General features: G+C 22.2%; 7 protein-coding genes across 7 annotated transcripts; 4 read left to right on the forward strand and 3 right to left on the reverse strand. All coding sequences in view use genetic code 6, as the record gives it.

The window, feature by feature from the left end:
• Positions 1–1,396: 1,396 nt before the first annotated feature.
• TTHERM_00697600 (zinc finger, C2H2 type family protein) lies at positions 1,397–3,178 on the reverse strand (the record flags this gene model as incomplete). Its single annotated transcript, XM_001025667.2, has 1 exon — positions 1,397–3,178. The coding sequence occupies one exon, from the start codon at positions 3,176–3,178 to the stop codon at positions 1,397–1,399; it is 1,782 nt and encodes a 593-aa protein (XP_001025667.2).
• Positions 3,179–5,664: 2,486 nt separating this feature from the next.
• On the forward strand, positions 5,665–6,543 carry TTHERM_00697580 (tetraspanin family protein; the record flags this gene model as incomplete). Its single annotated transcript, XM_001025665.1, has 1 exon — positions 5,665–6,543. The coding sequence occupies one exon, from the start codon at positions 5,665–5,667 to the stop codon at positions 6,541–6,543; it is 879 nt and encodes a 292-aa protein (XP_001025665.1).
• A 2,166-nt stretch (positions 6,544–8,709) lies between these two features.
• TTHERM_00697570 (hypothetical protein) lies at positions 8,710–9,270 on the forward strand (the record flags this gene model as incomplete). Its single annotated transcript, XM_001025664.1, has 1 exon — positions 8,710–9,270. One exon carries the CDS (start codon positions 8,710–8,712, stop codon positions 9,268–9,270), a length of 561 nt encoding a protein of 186 aa, XP_001025664.1.
• Positions 9,271–11,530: 2,260 nt separating this feature from the next.
• TTHERM_00697550 (tetraspanin family protein) lies at positions 11,531–12,430 on the forward strand (the record flags this gene model as incomplete). Its single annotated transcript, XM_001025662.3, has 1 exon — positions 11,531–12,430. The coding sequence occupies one exon, from the start codon at positions 11,531–11,533 to the stop codon at positions 12,428–12,430; it is 900 nt and encodes a 299-aa protein (XP_001025662.1).
• Positions 12,431–13,823: 1,393 nt separating this feature from the next.
• TTHERM_000697529 (transmembrane protein, putative) lies at positions 13,824–14,495 on the reverse strand (the record flags this gene model as incomplete). Its single annotated transcript, XM_012800465.1, has 1 exon — positions 13,824–14,495. One exon carries the CDS (start codon positions 14,493–14,495, stop codon positions 13,824–13,826), a length of 672 nt encoding a protein of 223 aa, XP_012655919.1.
• Positions 14,496–15,432: 937 nt separating this feature from the next.
• Positions 15,433–17,879, forward strand: TTHERM_00697530 (Rab-GTPase-TBC domain protein; the record flags this gene model as incomplete). The annotated part of the gene is made up of 8 exons (XM_001025660.3): positions 15,433–15,518; positions 15,570–15,645; positions 15,720–15,812; positions 15,865–15,938; positions 16,012–16,126; positions 16,240–16,713; positions 16,778–17,349; positions 17,513–17,879. 8 exons carry the CDS (start codon positions 15,433–15,435, stop codon positions 17,877–17,879), a joined length of 1,857 nt encoding a protein of 618 aa, XP_001025660.3.
• An 810-nt stretch (positions 17,880–18,689) lies between these two features.
• Positions 18,690–20,166, reverse strand: TTHERM_00697520 (dual specificity protein phosphatase; the record flags this gene model as incomplete). Its single annotated transcript, XM_001025659.3, has 2 exons — positions 18,690–19,657; positions 19,941–20,166. The coding sequence occupies 2 exons, from the start codon at positions 20,164–20,166 to the stop codon at positions 18,690–18,692; spliced, it is 1,194 nt and encodes a 397-aa protein (XP_001025659.2).
• Positions 20,167–20,882: the final 716 nt, after the last annotated feature.

Here is a 20,882-nt window from a genome sequence, read left to right on the forward strand (position 1 = left end):
TAAAAATTAATTTATTATATGGGTGTGTATAGTAAGATTTTTAAATATGTTCAAGCTTTATGCATATTTGTATGTAAAGCCTGCCTGAATCTAATAAGGTATCCTGCGTTTGATATTATAAATTATAATAAATAAATTAAAATGAAAATGTACATATCTTTTAACATAAAAGCAATTTCTTTCAAATCACTTTTTATGTTATAAAAGCTACACAGTATTAGTAAGTGAGAATAACTTATCTAATCAAAAAAGTGTAAGTAAGACAAAGAAAATGAAATTGGTTTTAAAATATAATTAATAAAATGTTATTTGAAAATAATGAATAATTAATCTTTATAAAATGTGTAAGCCTATATAAATTTTATAGAACTAATTTAAATGATTTTTCAGGACAAACATTCTTTGAGTTCTATTGTAAGTGCATTGATATTTTTAAGAAACCTTTGTTTTCTTTATTTATAATAATTAGAATCGAACTTAATGAGATTGTGAAGTTAGAAAAATTATTTAAAAATGATAAAAAATAATAATAATTAGGATCGGAAGAAATTTTATTTGTTTTAATGAAAATAATGATTAAAATAATACTTTAGAGCTTTGCACAAAAAAGAAGAAAAGGGAGAAATAAACGAAGAAAGAAAAAAAAATAAATTAAGAAAATAAAGCAATTAATTTTGGTTCAGCCTCTAAAAAAAAAAATCTTTTTTTTTAATAAACAATATATATATAATCTTTTGTTTTAATAATCATGATAATAATTATTATTACTACAATTATTGTTGATTTGTCTATAATTTACAATTCAAATATTATCAAATACGCAAGAAGTTTTAATTAATTTCATAAATAAATACAAATATAGTTTATATACCAAAGTGAAGTCGCAAGTGAAAAGAATATAATTTTATGCTTAGAAGGGAACAAAGTGCGTAAGTAAAAAAAAAAAAAAGTGAAATATAAAATTAGGATTTTTTAAAATCGTTTTAGAAAATAGCTACAAATACATAAATAGAAACAGTCAAAAATAAATTAACTATTTATTAAAATTAATTTATGATAACTCTTTAAATCTTTAGGAAGATAGACTTATAGATAGATTGGTTGATATATTGATTTATTTTTTATTTGTTGATAGACAACACCATTTGTGTCTTTCATCATATTTTAGTTATTAATTTTAAGATGAGATGATTTTTATATTTAGATAAATAGATTATAATTTACACTAACTATTTAGAGATAGATTTTTTGTTTTCGCTCAAAAATTAAAAAAAAAAATCATAATTTATTTATTAATTTTTCTTTTTGAATACTTTATATATGGCGCATTATTTTTAAGTAGAATAAGTTCTTTTTCAAAATATAAAATGTTTTGTTGCTTGCTTTATTTCTTCACTCACTTTGATTCTTTCTATGGCTCAGTAGCGTGTTTTTTATCATTTATTTGTAGATTGCTTGGAAAACTTCCTTATCCTTTTTATGCAGCTGCTGAGTTGCCTACTCCTTTAGAAAAACTTGCTGCTACGCCGTCGAGATATGCTGGATAAGGTATGGTAGGCTATGGAGGGCGAAGATATTAATATGCTTGCTTTCCATACAAATGGAAGGTAGGGTCGTTTTCGCTATGTGGGTATTACAATCCTGGGGGATACATTCCCTCAGGTGGAATAGGGAAATTAAGATGATTCATTAATGGGGCTTACAAGTTAGGGAGAGGAGGGTAATGAGAAGGTGGGTAAAACTTAGGATACTAAGGATAAAGATGAGAATATGGAGGGTGAATAGGGAAGCCTTGAGGTAACTCTTATGACTCGCTAGGAGATGAAGGCTATTAAGATGATGCGGCATTATTACCAGAAGTAGCATTTGATGCAGCTGTTGCAGATTAATTTGCTTATGTAGCAGCTACAGTTGATTATTAGGCTTACTTTTACTATCCATTTTATTATGCGGTACCTTTAGATTTTTTTTCAAATTCATCGTATATCTTTTATAAGCGTTCCATGACTGCAGATTAATCAATGTTGATCTTAAGTATTTTTGCGAACTAGAAAGTTATATATTCTTTGAATGTATCATCTATCTTTTCGCGCTTAATGAACTTCATCCAGTATCTTAAAAAAGTGTAAAGGCATTCAAATTAACCTCTATAAGAATCATAATCAATCTTATACTTGGAGAAGAGAGATGTCTGGTAGTTAAATAGCTTGATTAGATGCTCGACTTCTTCCTTTTCAGTAAGTGGCTCATCATTTGCATCTACTAATATATCTTTAAATCTTATTATTATGTCCATAGAGAGGGAATGGCGAGGCTTTTCTTCTTGTAAGTTTTACAAAAACAAAGCATATTACCTCTACTGCCACATCTAATGTTACTCAGCAAGTGCAAATTTGTCTTAGTAGTAGTGACCTGCAGTGGCTGCAGCGGGGTTATATAGATGCTAAAAGTAAAAGGGAAATGGATTTGTGGCAGCTGCTTGCATTTATTAATATATCCTCTTCTCGATGGAAAGTTTTTAGTTCATTTCATCATTGAATTTCACTTTAGACAATGATTCATTACCTTTAGCATTCTCATAATACTTCTTGCCATTGATCATCTCTTGGGATATCTCCTTCTTGCTTTGCAACTTTAAACCATGCAAATCTATTTATTCTTGTCCAGTAACTCCATTCATACCTTATGGACATGTTTGTTAATCCTTTTTAGGTCTACCCTATTTTCTCATACCTTCAAATATCTTCCACTCAGTTATTTTGTTTTCGTGCTTTATACGAATATGGTTAAATAAACTGGCGTTCCTTGAATAAGACTTTCCACATTTGCATTAAAATTTTATGTTGGATTCATCTTAGTTTTAGTTTGAAATTTAATTTTTGTTGTTGATGTTATCCTGTGAGTCTTGGTCGTTAGGTCCTTCAATATTTTAACCTTCTTAATCGTTTTAATCATCATCTGGTAAGCTTTAAGATGATATTGTTTCTACCTTTAAATTATTTTAAGTTTCTTTTGTATTCATCAAATTAAAATAGATGTTAATTAATTTTTTTTCTTGTTACCCAAAACTTTATACAATATTTATTATTTTCTAAAAAAATTATTATCTTAATATTCCTTACATAAATTGTTTATCTTTAGATTTTAATTATAATTCCCTACCCCTTTCTTTTATCATTCATTTCAAACGAAGGATGGGAGGAAATGAATTTATCTAATAATTTAGTAATAACTTAATTTCAAAATAAAAGTAATAAAATATTTGAATTATTAAGATCTCTATTTTCCTTTACTCTTAATTTCTTTCAAATAAATAAAATTTGATACGAATAATATATTATTCAAAATTTAAAATTATTTGCCTTTTCTTATCAATCAAGCTATTATTAATTTTCCTTTTTCCTTTAAATCATAGTTTCTCATATTTATTTTTCCCTCTTTTCTTATTAATCCAAAACCTTTCTTACTAACTAATATGAATAATATGAATACAAAAAATACACAACGCAATCCTTTCTTTTTTAAATTTTATTTTCAGAATAATTTTTAAATTATTTTCCATATTTTTCACCATTTACTTAAATACCAAAAAAATAAAAAAATAAAAAGCATTTTTAGATTTATTAGGATATATAAATAAATATAAATCATGATTTTCTGCAAAACAAAATAACAAAAAATATTAATATTCTTTGTGAGCGGTTGGAGGTCAATGTATTTAGCAATTTATTCAAATAGATTAATATAAGTAAAATCTTTAAGTTACTATTTTGTTTGATTAACAATAAAATTTTAGATTGAACAGTTATAGGGCAGGTAAATAATAAATAAATTAAATTAATTTAAAAATTAATAATAGTCAAAAGAAAAAGGAAATTAATATAATTTCTTTATAGCTGAATTCATATCAATATAATATAAAATATTTAAAATGACGCAAATCAGATAATAAATAAAATAATATAATATATATTAAAAAATAATTCAAACATAATCAAGAAACAAATAAATATAAAAGGTAAAAAAAATAAAATAAATTTTAAAAACCATTTTTTCATCAAAATTAAATTCAGTTATTTAAAACATTTAAAATTTGTTTTTATAATTGTGCAAAATTTATTCAATCGCAAATTAATAAATTTTATTCAACTTTTTTAAACTCTAAATAAACCATTTTCCTATTTTTCATAATAAAATTAATTAAAAATAATCCATTTAAAAAGTCGAAATATAAAGCTATTTAAATATTTTAATTTTCTAATAAAATATTATCTTGGATATAAATTCTTCTATATTTTTGAAAAATTTTTCATGTAATAAAGAGCAACTATTTTGAAGAATAAATTAAATTTTGATGAAATTAATTATTTTTCACATATTTTTTATTGTTGAATAAAATAATTTTAATTTTACTGAAAACTTAAAAAATAAAAAATCATTTTCTTATGTCATTTAAATTTAATTTATATCAACAAAACTAATTTATTTGTAACAGTGATTATGAACCAATTTCTTTAATCTTATAGTAATTAAAACAGATTTTAACTTTTAGACTATCAATTTAGAATATTTATAATTGTTGCATAAAGTCTAACTTTATTAAGTATTTATCAAAACATAATATTTTATTACATTTTTGTTATAAAGTTTTTAGTATTTTCCTGAGAATTAAGCTTCTCAAAAATATCTCAATAACTAGATTTTAAAAAATTACTATCTTAAAAAGTATTTTCATAAATATTTTTCAAAAGAATACATATATTAATAATTTAATTTTTTGTTTGTTTATTTTATAGTAGCTAATAATTTTTTTGATTAAAAAGTAATTTAATAAAATAAAGCATTATTTTAACTCAATAATCTGTTAATATCATGGTTAAATTAATTTAAATTTATATCATTTTAAGATTTTGTTAATTCATATTATTAAAATATTGCAAATTTTTATAAATTTAAAAGAAATATTATTTATTTTTTAATATTTATTTCCATATTAATATAGCGTATTAGTCTATTTTAATTATAAAAATAGTACTTTATAAAATAGAAATTTTTAAATAGATCTTTTTTCTAAAAATTTGAATTTTTTAATAAGGAGGGAAAAAGCAGTTATTATTAAAGAATTGGGATATACCTTAAAATGATTTTTAAAATATAATTTATGAGAACTAAATAAATATTATCAGCTATTTATTCTATTTAATTTTTTATTATTAAATATTTATCTATCAAAATTTGATTTAGTGAAGTATTAAAAACTCTTATGTAGAGAAATATTTTTTAACTTAAGGTTAAATTTATAATAAAGAATGAGAGCTAATTTGATTATTTAGGTATGGATATTAATATAGCATACAAATTAAAGTAGAAGTTTTCTTTAGAAGTAGAAATAAGGTAAATTACCAAAGTTTATAAAATTCATTAATTAATTAGAATAAAATTTAGTTAATACAACAATATTTTTAAATGTTTAGTTATAATTTGGAGATAATTAACAATTTTAATAGCTTTTTAAAAGAGTTAAAATAATTTGGTTACCATTCATTTAATTAATTTTAGCAAAATTTATAATACTAGCTTTAAATAGCTGTTTTTGATTTTAATTTCTAAAAAGTGAATAAAAATTAAAATAAAAAAGAAAGAAATTAAAAAAAATCAAAATAAATGTATCAACCAATTTTTGAACCTTAACAGAAGAAATCTTGTATTCAAATTTATATTTCTTGGACCTCCTACATAAATTTACTCATTAGTATCGCTGCTTTAGCCTTTGGAGCTTATGAAGGAATTAGAAAAAAAGATTTATGGTCTAAATCTAGCTTTGATTGGAATAAGGCTCTTGTTTTCCTTTTAGTAGTTGGTTCTATTTTACTCTTCTTCACTTCTATTGCTGGTATTATTGGAGGCAGAAAGAAAAATAAATGTTGCATTTTCTTTTTCTAAATTTTTAGCATCGCTCTTTCTTTCTCATTCCTTATCGTAGCTTTTGTGTTTTTAGGTATGACTGATTCTCATGTTTTTGATATTAAAGACACTAACTGTTAATCTAAGAACGACATCTTCAAATACAGTTAAGAAGCTTATGATTAGGCTAATGAACTATTCTGTAGCGAATAGTGTCCTTGTAAGGTAACTGATGAAGATGTAAAGGAATATTTGGAAGATACTGATTACATTATTGATAATGTTAATGGAAAAACTAAAGTTTAAGATTGTGATGATTTCAAAAAATATTTCTCAGATTCAGATGTTAATGATTCAGTCGACTGGGTTGAATCTTTGGAAGATACATTCGATTGTACAGGTATGTGCACTAAGCCATTAAATATTTACTTCTTTAGTAATATTAACCGTGGTATCCCTGATACAGAAACTTGCAGAGTAAAATTTTAGAACTTTGTTTCTAGCTATGGTAAAGTTGCTTATGTAGTAGGTTTTGTTGTTGGATCTTACCTCTTAGTAAATGCTATTCTTGCCTTTTGTCTATGTTGTAGGGATAAGAGATAAGGAGTTAGTATTTATGAACGCTTTGCATTCTATTGAATTATTTTCTTGAAAAATCTTCTTAATTAAAAAGCTAAAAGATGGCTAATTAAAATAAAATACATAAATATCATCTAGCGATTGATATTAGAGACTTTTTTATGAATTAAAATTTGCTTTTATCTACCATGACTTAAATTACACAGAATATCTTTTGTAGTACTTATTTTCTATAATATTACCAAATATATTGCTATAACTAATTAAGCTACTATGATGATATCACTGATAATACTTTTAATAAATATAATTAAGACTATTTTAAAGAACTAAAATAAATGAATAGTACAAAAAATATTTATTTTAGAATCTCTTTATACTCTTTTATTAGTGTATTTTATTTATTTTTTAAGTTTTTTATGAAAGATTTTTTTCAATTCTTAAATATTATTTTTTATTAATTAAATTATATAAGTTTTAAATTAATAAAATAAATAAATGAATAGATATTTATTGAAAAGAATATAAATTTAGTATGAGACTGTAAATTAATATTTAATTCAGTAAAAATTAATGTTAAATAGTAGAACAATTTTTAATTAAAATTTAATGCCTCTATAATAACTGGTATGTTTCTCAAATCTCCAATTAAAATTTTGATAATAAATCAAGTTTTATATTAATTTCTTCTTTATTTTTTAAAAAGTTAGAAAAAATAAGATTATTTTTTTAAATGAATTTTTTAAACTATAAAAATAATAAATTTATCAAAATAGGAATGGCGTTTTAGTTTTCTTCTTCATCATAATTAATAATTTAATTAAAAAATCTACTTTTTAATGGTAAGTGAGACTTTTAACTTGTATTTTTTGAGGAAATCAAATACTTATCTTTAATAAAGCATGTAAAGAGTTTATGAAAATAAGAATTAAGAAATTTAAAAAAATTAAATTCGTCAAATAAAAGGTTTTTAACAAATTAAGACTATCATAAATAGTTTATACAAATGTATCTCAAGTTAAATTATTTAAAAATTTGTAGCTTATGTAAATTTTAAAAATAAAAAACTATTTTTCTTATCAGAATTTAATAGTATCTGGTATTAAAAATTAATTTTAAATGATATAAATTTGTCAAATTTAAAGGTTGATTATAAGCTATTTTGATTATTTATAAAAAATAAATAGAAAAAAGATTAAAATAATTTGATTTACTTTAAATTTTTAATAATATTAAATATTTTTTTGATGATATTATTTTTAATTTGTGATTTATTCTTTACAAATTAAAACAAAGACAACATTTTATAAGATTAACAGTAAATTAATAAAAAGAAATTTATGTGTATCCTTTAAAAATTTAGGTTTGAGCAAAAAGCAAATTTTATAATAAATTAAATTTGTTTTTATAAATTCTTTCATATTTATAAGCTAATAAGTTATAGGTTCGCTTTAAATAAATTACAAATATTGTAGGTACTAGCCTATAAGGATTGTTTTTGGATAAGGAGGAAAAATTTTGAAAATAAATTTTTTCACAAAAAAAGATTAAAAAATTAAAAAGGCATTTAACTCTAATATATTAGTAGAATGTTGCTCAATTTATCTATTATATATTTTATATGCTTATAAGAAGTGAAGAAATTTAGAAATTTTCAATATAATCGTTAAATATATAGATGTTATCTTGTTTACTGCTAGAAGTATTTATACGATTCAAACTTTAAAAAGTAATACTTTTAAATTCGATCAAAATACTTGATAGCTTGCTTAATAATAAATTTAATTTAATTTTACAAAATTTATTAATAATTACTTACAATATTAATAAAATATAATAATATTTAAAAGATTAAAAATTTGAAAATACTGAGTATAAATTGCTTACTTCTTTTTATTTTAAATAATTCTTTTTGTAAAATCTTGAAGCAGATATGCTTTATGTCTTGTTTTTGCTGAAATTAAGAACTAATTACACCACAATAATTTATATATTTGAAATATAAATATCTATTCAAATTATTATAAACTCATTTATATTTTTATCCTCTCAATTCGAGCAAGTTTATTTTTATTAAATTAAAGTTATAAACAAAAAAATTATTAGATATTTATAAAAGATATTTTATTTACATTTATAAAAAATACATTAAGAACTAGATATTTTAAGTCATATCTGATTTTGTAAAAAAATAAAAAACAAAACATTTAAAAAACTAGAAAAAAAATGAATAAATATACTCTAATTACTTTAGGAGTTTGTATGCTTATAGTTAATGGGTTTTTGAATAAGCATACCTTTTAATTATCTAACCACTAAACTGGCTTTGATTTATCTCTGTGTGCCATCTAAAAATGCTTCGATTACTAGTATAAATGCCTCTCATAATAAGACTGCATAGAAGAAGCTAGTATTGTTACCTAGAATTATATGAATGATCCAACAAATTTCATCAACATTTTTTAAAATGTTAAAAATACCAATTTGTCTAGTGAAATAAGATGCCAAAAAGAATAATGTAACATTTATGATTATTTGTCAAAATGTGCTGAAAGTGACGTCTACACCAAGAAATGTTTTGCAGGCTAAGATACTTAATGCATTAATGAAAACATGGAATACTTTGAAGAATTTAAAGTATGTTAGACAAACTAATATCAATCTTGTAGTAAATATACTGACAAAGAAGCTTTTACTTAATGTTAAAGTGAATAGGTATTAAATTGTGCTAGAAAAATTAGTCATAAAGCTAAAGGAAAGCTTGCAGAAGCATTATAATGCTATTGAATTGAAATATTAAATATTTTTTAGTAATTCTAAAAATATATATATATAATATATAAATATATAAAATAAAAATTTAATAAAAAAATTAAAATAAAATAAGGTAAAATAAATTAATTAATTATTAGTTTCTAAAAGCATTATTTTTATAAAATTAATTTAAAACAAATATAGAATAAAGCCAAACTATTTAAAATGTAGTGGTTTGTAGAAATTAAGTTATATTGATAAATTTGAAGATAAAGCTGGCATAAATAATAAAATAAAAATTAAATTAAATAAATATATAAAAAAGAATAAGTCTAATGTTTAACAACTAACAAAATAAAATAAATTTAAAATGTAAATATTATAGAATATATTTATAAAATTTATTAAATATAATCTTACATAGATATAATCACTAAATTAAAATACTGCTAACTGTGTTGGCTTAGATTGAGGTATTTAATTTTTATGTTTTTAAATTAATTTTGTTCATGTCATTCTTTCATTCATTCTTTTAGGAATTTTAACAAGTAATATTTAATGCTATTTCTTATATTTTTTTTACACATTTTTAAAAATATTTTAGGCAAAAAAAGAATTTTTTGGGAATCATTCATAATTGAATGAAATAAGCATCTCTACTCTTTATTGCTTTTTTTCAATTCAAGATATTTTCTACTGGATTAAGATATGGACTGCGAGATGTCCAGTCTTAGAGTAACTGGATCCTTAATTTCTCTCTTTTATTGTAGATAGAACCTTATGTTTAGGGTCTTTGTCTTCAACAAGCATCCACTTTTGTTGCTTAAATAATCTTTGAGCATTATTTTATAATTTTATTTTTATTATTTCATAGCAAATATCTTTATTCCAATTTCCTTCAAATGTTTTTAAGTTAATGAGGGTTTTTACATTTTTATATAATTTTGAATGAAAAAAATGAAATGTTTGAAAAAAATATTCTTATAATTAATTTTTTTAAATTTTGTCTGAGTAAAATCCTTAAATTTTTTTAAATCAATAACATTACTATTTTTTAATTATTCGTTTATTTATAGGTAGGATTCAAAAAAAATTAGCTTATTTTCATTTACAAAAATAATTATTTGTATTTATATATTTGATTTACTAATCATGTTTTTTTATTTAATTAAAAATAAAAGTTATTTAAAAATATGTATAGTCAAAAAACAAGAAATTAATTACATAAAATCAACCTACATTTTTTTAAAACTTTTTCTTTTTTAATTAATTAAAATATATATTTAGTTACTCAAATCTATATAAATGTATATTTACGAGACAAATTCTTACTTTCCAAATAGTAATAACCAATTTTTTTTTTTCTTAAAATTATTTATTTATAATAATTTCAGCTATTGACTAATTTTAATAATTAATATAATTGTTTATTTTACCTAAATAATTTGTAATTGACTTACACATTATTTCATTTTATTTAAAAATAGGAGTACTAATATGAACAAAAAATACATTTTGATTAAATAGTTCTGATACTTAAATTCTAAAGATAGATTAATTCTTTTATTTAATAGGGCTATTTTATAATTATCTATAATAATTTTTGATAAGATAGCAGATTGGCTTGATCAGAAAAACTTTTTAAAATTAAAATTAAATAATAAGTTAAAGGCAATACATATTTAATTAAAAAGGAATAACATATAGAAAATGATTAGTTTAGATAAAAATTTGAATTAACATTTTTAATTTACCTATTTACTAAAATTAAATATTGATATTAAAGTTCAATTTATCTAAAAAAAGATATTAATTTGATAAATTGAAGTTAAACAAAATTAAATTTATAGGTAAAAAAAAAAGACCAAAATTAAGACTTCAGTATGATATAATGATTGTGTAAAACAAATATAGTTCAAATAATTAAAATATAATGAAATTCATTGTATACTCAATGGTAATTTACCATTATTTCTGATAAGGTGCATATTTAAGATTGAAATTTTAAAAATAACTCTCTAATGTGATTTTGATATCCTTAGCAGAAAAAAAATATTTACATTCTCATGTGTGGAAAAAATTAAATATTAATTCTCAACTAATTTAAAGAAAGGTGAAGTAAAAATATGAATGTAAATAAATTAATTAATATAGATAAAAGTTGACAAAGATAAATAGTTGTTTTTAACTTGCATATTTTGTTAATAGTAACAATAATAATTAGAAAAATTAAAAATTAAGTAAATTTGATTTATTTTAAAGAAAATAGTAATCAACAAATAATTTCATTAAAATGTATCACCCTATTAATGAACCCAATTAGAAGAAGTCTTGCTTACAAGTATACATTTCTTGGACTTCATACATCAATTTAGTAATCAGTATTGCAGCATTAGCATTTGGTATCTATATAGGAGTAAAAAATAAAAGTGTCTGGTCTAATTCTAGTTTTGATTGGAATAAAACTTTAATTGCTCTTTTGATTGCTGGCTCAGTTTTCCTCTTACTTGCCTCTATTGCAGGTATCTGTGGAGGTAGAAAACAAAACAAATGCTGCATTTTCATTTTCTAAATACTTAGCATCATCCTTGCCTTATTTTTCCTTGTCGCAGGCTTTATATTCTTAGGTTTGACAGATTCTCACTTTACTGATATCAAAGACAGTACCTGCTAAGATAAAGGAAGTAATGGAACTGAAATTTTCTATTATGGTTAAGAAGCTTACAACAGTGCTTTTTCATTGTTCTGCACTTAAAGATGTCCCTGTAAAGTTACAAACACTGAAGTAAAAAGCTATATTACTAAAAATTACATATAAATGGTTCCTTTCATGCAAGATAATGGATCTGTAAAAGTCCAAGATTGCTAAGATTACAAGACTGTCTTTTCAAACTCTGATGTTAAAAACTAAGCTAATTGGTTATAATCCTTGGAAGATTCTTTTGACTGTACTGGTATGTGTAAAAAGCCAGCTAATATTTATTTCTTCAGTGATATTAACAATGGTATACCTGATAATGATACTTGCAAAGAAAAGTTCTAAGATTTTGTTCAAAGCTATGGTAGAGTTGCCTATATTGTAGGTTTAATTGTTGGTGCTTATCTCTTGATAAACGCTATTCTCGCTTTTTGCTTATGTTGCAGAAAGAAAAACTCAGGATAATCCCTTTATGAACGTTTTGCAAACTATTGAAGACATTTCTCTATTGATAAAGAGTTCTAAGCTCAAATATAAAAACATAATTTATAAAATTAGAATTTCTTCCTAAATTAATCAAAATTATCATTGAGGCAAATAAAGCTTAAAGATAAATATCAGCCTATCTTTACGAATCATTAAAATTAATAATTTAAAAACATTAATATTATTGTTTAATTGAATAATTTATCTGTATTTTATATTTATATCTTTAACTAAATAATGATTTAATTGCCATGACATCTTAAATTCTAAATTATTTCATTTTATTAATTACTATATTATTTAATTTGTAAGAAAACAAAATAATTGTCTTTATATTATATTCCAACCACTTTTAATTTCAAAATAGATAAGTGTAAAAGAGACATCAATATTTCAAATACTATTTGATATAGAATTATTTTGCAAAAAAAAAAAATTAAATTCATTTTTTGTTATGAAATTAAAAAATAAAATTGTAAATTACAATTTATAGAATGAAACCAATTTTATTAGTTCCTATAAATACTAGAGAAAAATTCAAATTTTATAATTTTTAAAAAAAATAAATGTTTTGATTGAATTTGAAATTAAGAGTATAGAATAAAATAGAAATATTCTATATTTAATTTTAAATAAAAATAATAAATTTTATATAATATGAAAATTGTATTTAGATTTTAAATACATACTTTATTAATTATTTTTCTTATTTTATTTTACTCAGTATATCTAGATATTAATAATAAACTAAGTTAATATTAAAGTATATCCTTAAATATCTATTTGATTGCTTATTATCAAAGTTGAGATTATGCTTGTTATTTTAGTAATCTTTTTGTCTATTATTTATGTGTGGATGGATATCTTATTTTGATAATTATATTAAGCAATCCATCTCTTGTAACAAAAAATTTTTTTAATTTATGGTAATAATTTAATTAAATTTGTGGTGATTTTATGAGAAGATTAATACGTTCTTTTATTTTCTATTTGTTTATATTGAATTAATAGATTCTGTATTAACCAATCAATTTAAAAATAAATTGTATTATTTATTAATCACCATAAATAATTATTTATATTTTATATTTTTCAATAATATCTAAAATGATTAAATTGATAATATCTTTAGATTATTTTTATTAAATTTGATTTATGATATGTAAAAATCAAAAACTTTCTTTTAAAAAGTTAATTGAATTTGCTAAAAAACTTACAACTTAGAAAATTTCTGGAATAAATTCAATTTTGTTACTAGAGCCATTTTAATAAATATAGAAGAATCAAATAGAACTAATTTATACTTGCTTTTTATTCAGATTTACTATAAAAGCTCTATTGTTTGTTTTAAAATAATATAAATAATTAATTAATGCATTTTATTTCAAGATTTCTTATTCATTCAATAAAAATGGAAACTCAATAAATTAAATTAGGTAAAGTTAAAGTCCCTATTTTAAATTTCCGTGAAGGAGGCAGCATTCCTTAGATCGGCTACGGTACTTATGAGCTACGTTAGAATGACTGCATCATAGGAGTAACAGAAGCACTTAAGATTGGATATACTCATATTGATACTGCTAGCGTTTATAGAAATGAATAAGATATAGCAAAGGTTATACACAATCCTGCTTATGGAATTAAACGTGAAGACTTATTTATCACTTCTAAAATAAGTCCTGGTGAATAAGGTTATGAATAGGCCAAAAAAGCTGTTTAAGATATGCTTACTCGCTTAAATATTAAATATCTAGATTGTGTTTTAATCCATTGGCCAGGAGTTAGCAAATTGCCTCCAAATGACCCTAAAAACGCCCAAATTCGTCTCGAAACATGGAAGGCCCTTATAGAGTTGAGAAAAGCAGGTGTAATTAAACATATTGGAGTCAGTAACTTTAATATTAACCATCTCCAGCATTTAATTGAAAAAAGTGAATTCAAACCAGAAATGAATTAGTTTGAAATTCACCCTCTATGTTTCAATAAAAAAACAATAGAATTTTGCTAAAAGAATGGTATTTTAGTAGAAGCATATAGTCCTCTTGCCAGATAGCATGAAAAAGTGATGAAGCATCCATTAATTAATTAACTTGCTTAAAAGTACAAAAAAACTGTAGCATAGGTAATCTTAAGATGGGCTCTTTAAAATAATATGGTAATTATCCCTAAATCAAAAACCCCATAGCGTATTTAAGAAAACATAGATATTCTAGATTTTGCCTTAAGTCCTTAAGAATTAGAATAAATGAATTAGCTTGATGAAAACTTACATACATGCTGGGACCCTATTTCAGTTACTCATTGAATTTTAAGCAACTTTTAAACTTATTTATTACAAACAAACTTCTAAAAATAGGAAAATTTAATTTTATAAGTTTGATGATAAAATTTAATGTATGTATATTTTATGTGAAAATTATTTTTATTAAGAATTTATATCTAAAAATTCCTTTTTAATCATATATCATAAATATTTTTTATGATTCAATTTTCTCAATAAGAATTATTTTTACTTTCATTAGCAAGAGTTTCTTAAAAAAAGAAAAGTGATTTCATTAAATAGAAATAGCAAATATGCAAAAAATAATCTGCATGTTTTCTTTTATAAAAAATATCTTGCTCTAAAAACGAATTTAAATTTTTAAAATTAAGCTTATTATCTGATGGTGTGTTTTAGGTGTATTGAAATTGTCTATCTTTAATTATGAATTTATGAGTAATATTATCTACATACAATTTAAGTTTTTTCTTATTATTAAATTACAATAGCTAATCTAAGATATATATCAGGTTGATTTTCTGAATTTTTATTAGGCAGCTTTTTTTGAAGTATCTATTTTAATAACTAAATATATTGAATAATTTACATCAGTTCTTTTTGCCTAAATTTACTTATCAGACGACTAACTAGTTTCAAATATTCTATCTATTTATTCTTATAAATAAGTATCTATTGAAAGTGAAAACAATTTAATTAATATAATAACAATTTTACATTTTTAATAAAAATCATGTTTAGAAAGATAATAAATAAAACTATTAACAAAGGTTATGATGCTTAGAATTGCGAGATTTGCAAAAAAAATCTATCATTTTTGTAATATATTTTTACTAACATAAGAAAATAAAATATTTAATAATTAAATAGCAAATTAAAGAGAATTCATAAATGTAAAAGATGTCTGAGATTCGTCTGTGCAGATTGCGGATCTTAAAAAGCAATAGTAATTAAAATAAACATAATTTTGATATTAATTTAAGATCTAAAATACTTAAAATTATTATCATATAACTTTAGATACCAGGATATGATGTTAAACCAAACGAACCCCATAGAATCTGCAATATTTGTCACAGAGAACTTGATATTTAAATTAAAATTATCAAATGTGTAAATAGTCTTACTATTAAAATAAATCCATGGTTAAAATTTATAAAAATAGAATGATTTGTGCTGGAATCAGAATAGTTACATTTCAGAAAGATGGCGCAATTCAATTAATCTTTATCAGCTTGAGTAAAATTTTATGCATGATTTTTCTTTATCTACCAAGTTTTATAAAATTAAACTTATTTAAAAATTAAAATAGAAAAAAGAAAACAGCCTTTTAGTCATTTAGTTACTACGAATACCTAGAATAATATGCTAAAAATAAAGAAAATTACGAATCTGAAATAGAAATAATTACAAAAGATGTTGATTTAGTAATTTACTATTACATTATTTTAGTTATTTATTTATTTAATAAACATTTAAATTGTTTACTAAATTGTGTTGAGAATCAATTATTTTATTAATTTTATTGTTTAATAAACAGGGAAGAAGTGATAGTTAAGTTTTCAATTACTCAAGCAGATAATTTATTGAATAGTTATAAGAAGGTTAAAGTGTAGAATCAGTCAGACAGAATATTAAAAATGTTTTAATTGCTTTAGTTGTAAAATATCCATATTTAGGATATTGCTAAGGAATGAATTATTTAGCTGTTGTTTTGCTTTGCTTTACCAATGAAGAAGTCGCATTTCAATTATACTGCCATCTTATTGATAATATACTTCCTGATAAATACTACTAAAAGAACGGAAAAGGATCCGGATTAATAGGATTTATGGCAGAGTGTTATGTTTTGAGAAACCTTATTCCTTCTTATTTTGAAGACTAGGATGAAATAAATCACTTTCAAACATTTTTAGAAATGCAATGTCCAAACTACTTGCTCACTCTTCTAATAAATACATTAAATGTCACCTGTGTTTTTCATGTATGGGACTTAATGTTTATGGAAAACTCTGTAATATTTTACTCTATAAAATAAATATAAATTATTAAAAAATTAACTTAAATTTATATATTAGATAATCCCATTTGAGAGGTGCATCATTTCTATGATTTAGATTAATAAGGAACATATTTTAGACTATTTTAAAAATCCTAATGTAAGTGATGCTATTTTGAGAAACACTACATATGATGAGTTGAAAGCAAAAATGAATTTTTCAATTTGTGAAGAAAAAAGAATAGCACTTATGGAATAATTTTATTAAGAATTTAGTGATAAATGGACAAAAGATAACTCGAATATTCATTATTAACTTAAAAAAATAACTAAGTTCTCAATTGATGAAATAAAATAAATTTAAAAACAATTCAATAAATTATTAGAAACTAAATATCCCTAAGATTAACAATAAGAAAATCAAAATGTAGAAGAATCAAATTCTCCTCCAAAAGAAACCGAAATGACTAGACCAAAGTCAGAATCAAAAAAATTTTAAAAAAGAGGAATAAGTAAACAAGAATTTGTGAATTTAATGATAAAATTTAATCAAGAATATTAAGCTGAACATAAAATCATTATAAAAAACGAGTAGCTTTAAAAGATATTTGAATTATTTATAGAAGTAGAAGGAGGTGTTTTAGATTTTAGGTAAAAATTTTTTTAATTTTTAAATATTAATTATTTTTGAAAAGCACCAATATTATAAATAAATCAAAAGTAATACTTGGGTTTTTAAAAAATAAATGCTAAAATTTAAATATTTTATTTGATTTTTATCAATTTTGATTAATTTAAATTTTTTAAAAAAAAGAGAATTTTTATGCTGCATGAGTATAGTTACTAGAGGAGATGTTAAAGAAAAACTGGAGATGTTTTTTTATATTTTTGATGCAAACAAAAAGTAATACCTATCAAAAAATGAATTCTTTTTCTTGATAGATACACTCATACACTCAATTGCAGTTATAGAAAAAAATAAAAATTTAAAAGAAAATGCTTGTTAATTTTTAATTTCTTTAGAAGACGAATACATGAATAAAGAAAAAATATCCTTAAGCGATTTTTTACTTCTACTTTCTTCTCCATTTATTTAAGAATTATCATATATATAATAAGCGGAGTAGAGCAGAAATACAGTATAAGTGATGTTTCTTAATTTGAAAACACTATACGATTGATGTTACAATATGTTATCTTAACTCTTTGACTAAACTATTATTAAAAAACCTAATAATTAATTGGCTTACTTAATAAAATTTATTTATGTAACAAAATGATAAGAATTTATATTAATAATTTACTTATTCATTTATATAATGATTTTGATATATAATTTGTTTAAATTTTAAGTATTTAGTAAATTATTTTAAAGATAATATTAAATAATTCAATAGATTAATTACACTTTTTAACAAATCATGTCTATGAATAAGAAATTATGAGAGTTTATTTAAAATCTTTTTTTTTACATTAATCATTTCAAATTTAAATGGTTTATTTTTGTTTGTAAATAATTGTAATAGAATTATTTTTTAATGAAAATACATTAGAGAAATTCTTTAAAAATTAACTAATATAGATAAAAAGATACACTTGGCAATAACAATTATATTATTTATATAAAGAATTTCAGCCTATATGAATGATTAATATTTTAAGGTGAAAACTCATCAAAAATAGCAATAATCATATAGTTTTGCTGACTTTTTATTTATTTATTATATTAAAGTAGAATGTAATAATTGATTGACTGATTGCTAATTTTAATTATGTGATGTTAATTAAAGAGCAATCTATTTATAATAATCTCGAAAAAGTAATATTTATTTATTTGTTAGTTAGTTAGTCTTTAGTTTATGGATAGGTTTTTAGAAAATTTTGGATTTTTTAAAGAATTTAGACAAACAAAATAATCAGATTTGTATTATTTCTATTATTTCTTTTTTCTATCTAATTCCTTTGTTTGCTGTTTCAGCTGATCAGACGCTTCAATAAATCATCTTAGAGTAAAAAGGACGAGAATGAGTCTAAGAAGCTACTCTGCTTAAATATAAATTATTTTTGTTGGCAGATGAGAATATAGGTGAAGGTGTAGAAGAGTACTTTGCGTAGGAGGGTGTATAAGTTTATGGAGTATTAAACAAAACTCTGCTAACGGAAGGTTATTGGTGAGAAGTTAGGGTTGTACTCATACTTGAAGAAGTTGAATAAATTGAATTTATATGACTTTTGGCTTGAGGATATGAGGTTTAGTAAGAGTTCTAAACAGAGTTTCTTGATCCATAGCTACTTGCAGCCCTTTTATTGGGAGTATCAAAGAGCTCATCAATAACTTACCTTGTCCTATTTGCAGCAGTTGGGGTGGTTGAATGACCGAACAAAACATCTTAGTGACTATTTGATGAACTTAAGCCTCTTGAGTATAATTTGAGTTAACCTTCATACTTCTTTAGCTGTCTGACAAATGATGGATTGGGATTTGCTATGCTTCTTTTAGAACGAACGAATGAAAGTGTACGCTCATAAGCCCATCCTTTCTTTTGCATTAAATAAGCAACTAGTGCAGTGACTGAACGAGAAATACCAGCATAGCAATGTATCAAAATATTTGTTCTTTGGCGAGCATTTTCAATAAAGTTAATCATTCTACTGAAGTATTGAGATAAGTCCTAATAAAGAGCATCATCAGCATTAATAATTTCATGCATAGGAATGTCATGGATATTATAGCGTAAGCCTGTACCTCCAGCAACTGTAAGGACAGCTCCAATATTGTGACGCTTTAAATACTCTACGTTACTAGCTGCTTCTAAATTTCCTAAATAAATAGCTCCACCCTCTTCACTACGTTCGAGAATTAGATTCATGTCTTAGAAATATCTGCTTGAAGCTGAAGTATAAACGGGGAAATGGCCATATGATGAGGCGTAATTGTTTTGACTCTAGATGTATTGCACTTTATAAATTTAAAAAATGGATTAAAATTATATTTTCTATTATCAAATTTCTGTGCTCATATTTATTGTGTATAAAAAAATTTTCAGCAAGTTATAGCATCATAGTTATTTTGCCAGTAAAAAATCTAAGTGACTGATTTTATTTAGAAATATAAAAATGAAGAAAATTTGCTATGCTATGTGGCTATTAAGATATTCTATATTCATAAGCATGATTAATGGATAAGGTAAGGTAAATGCTTCGCTGATTTATCGGATATTTTGTAATTTGAAGATATTTACTTTTGTCTAGTTTAGTTAGCAGTGTGAGGAGTTGATTTGGTGATTTGTGTGAGGAAGATAATATATTAATTTATTGCTTTAATATTTTTTTTTTCTTGATATTTTTCACAAATTTTAGGACTTTTCTAAATTTTTTGGTTTTTATTATTAATTAAAAAGATTGTTTGTCAGCAATTTAATAAAAAAGCAGCAGAATTGAGCCAATTATTCGATTACTACCAATCATATGAGTTAATCAAAATAATTAAATTTACAATGAGCTTGTAATATAGGTTTAAGAAAAATATATTTTTATATGTGAAGCATAGATAAGCTCCTAAAGCTTCTAAATGGCAATATAAATTCTTTTTAGAGAATAAATTAAAATTTATTTGCCTTTGAAAGATATTGCACTGGATATATCTCATTATATAAATTCAAACAAAAATTTGAGTATATTAAAAAACATTTTTGTTATTCTATGTGTTATCATAAAACAATGATATATATTAAAATTAGATGTACCTTTTACTTAATAAATCCTATATTTTGTGAAAATTATTTGTAGCCTTTAAAATTTTGTGAAGTACATTTTTATAAAATTTGTTATTAAACAAAAGACACTATCATTTGTACATATATAATTTATTTTTCGTCTAAAAATAGTATTAAGAATCAAGCTGAAATGCGAAATAATATTTTTGTTTAAATATATAGATAAATAATTTTACAAAATATTGTTTTCTAAAGCATTTGCTATTTGTAAATTAAATATTACCCTTATATGATAAACTCATTTTAGAAAATTAAAAACTTCTAAATAACATCCACAAATAAATATCAAATATCTTGAATAAATTTTAAACCAGTTCAATTCAAATATAAATAAAAAACCAATTTACTTACTGAAAACTAACTTCTTAGTCTATTTTAAATCATGAATAAATTATTTAGATAAAAAAT

The sequence above is a fragment of the Tetrahymena thermophila genome (assembly GCF_000189635.1).
Source record: "Tetrahymena thermophila SB210 genomic scaffold scf_8254187, whole genome shotgun sequence".
Lineage (NCBI taxonomy): Eukaryota > Ciliophora > Oligohymenophorea > Hymenostomatida > Tetrahymenidae > Tetrahymena > Tetrahymena thermophila.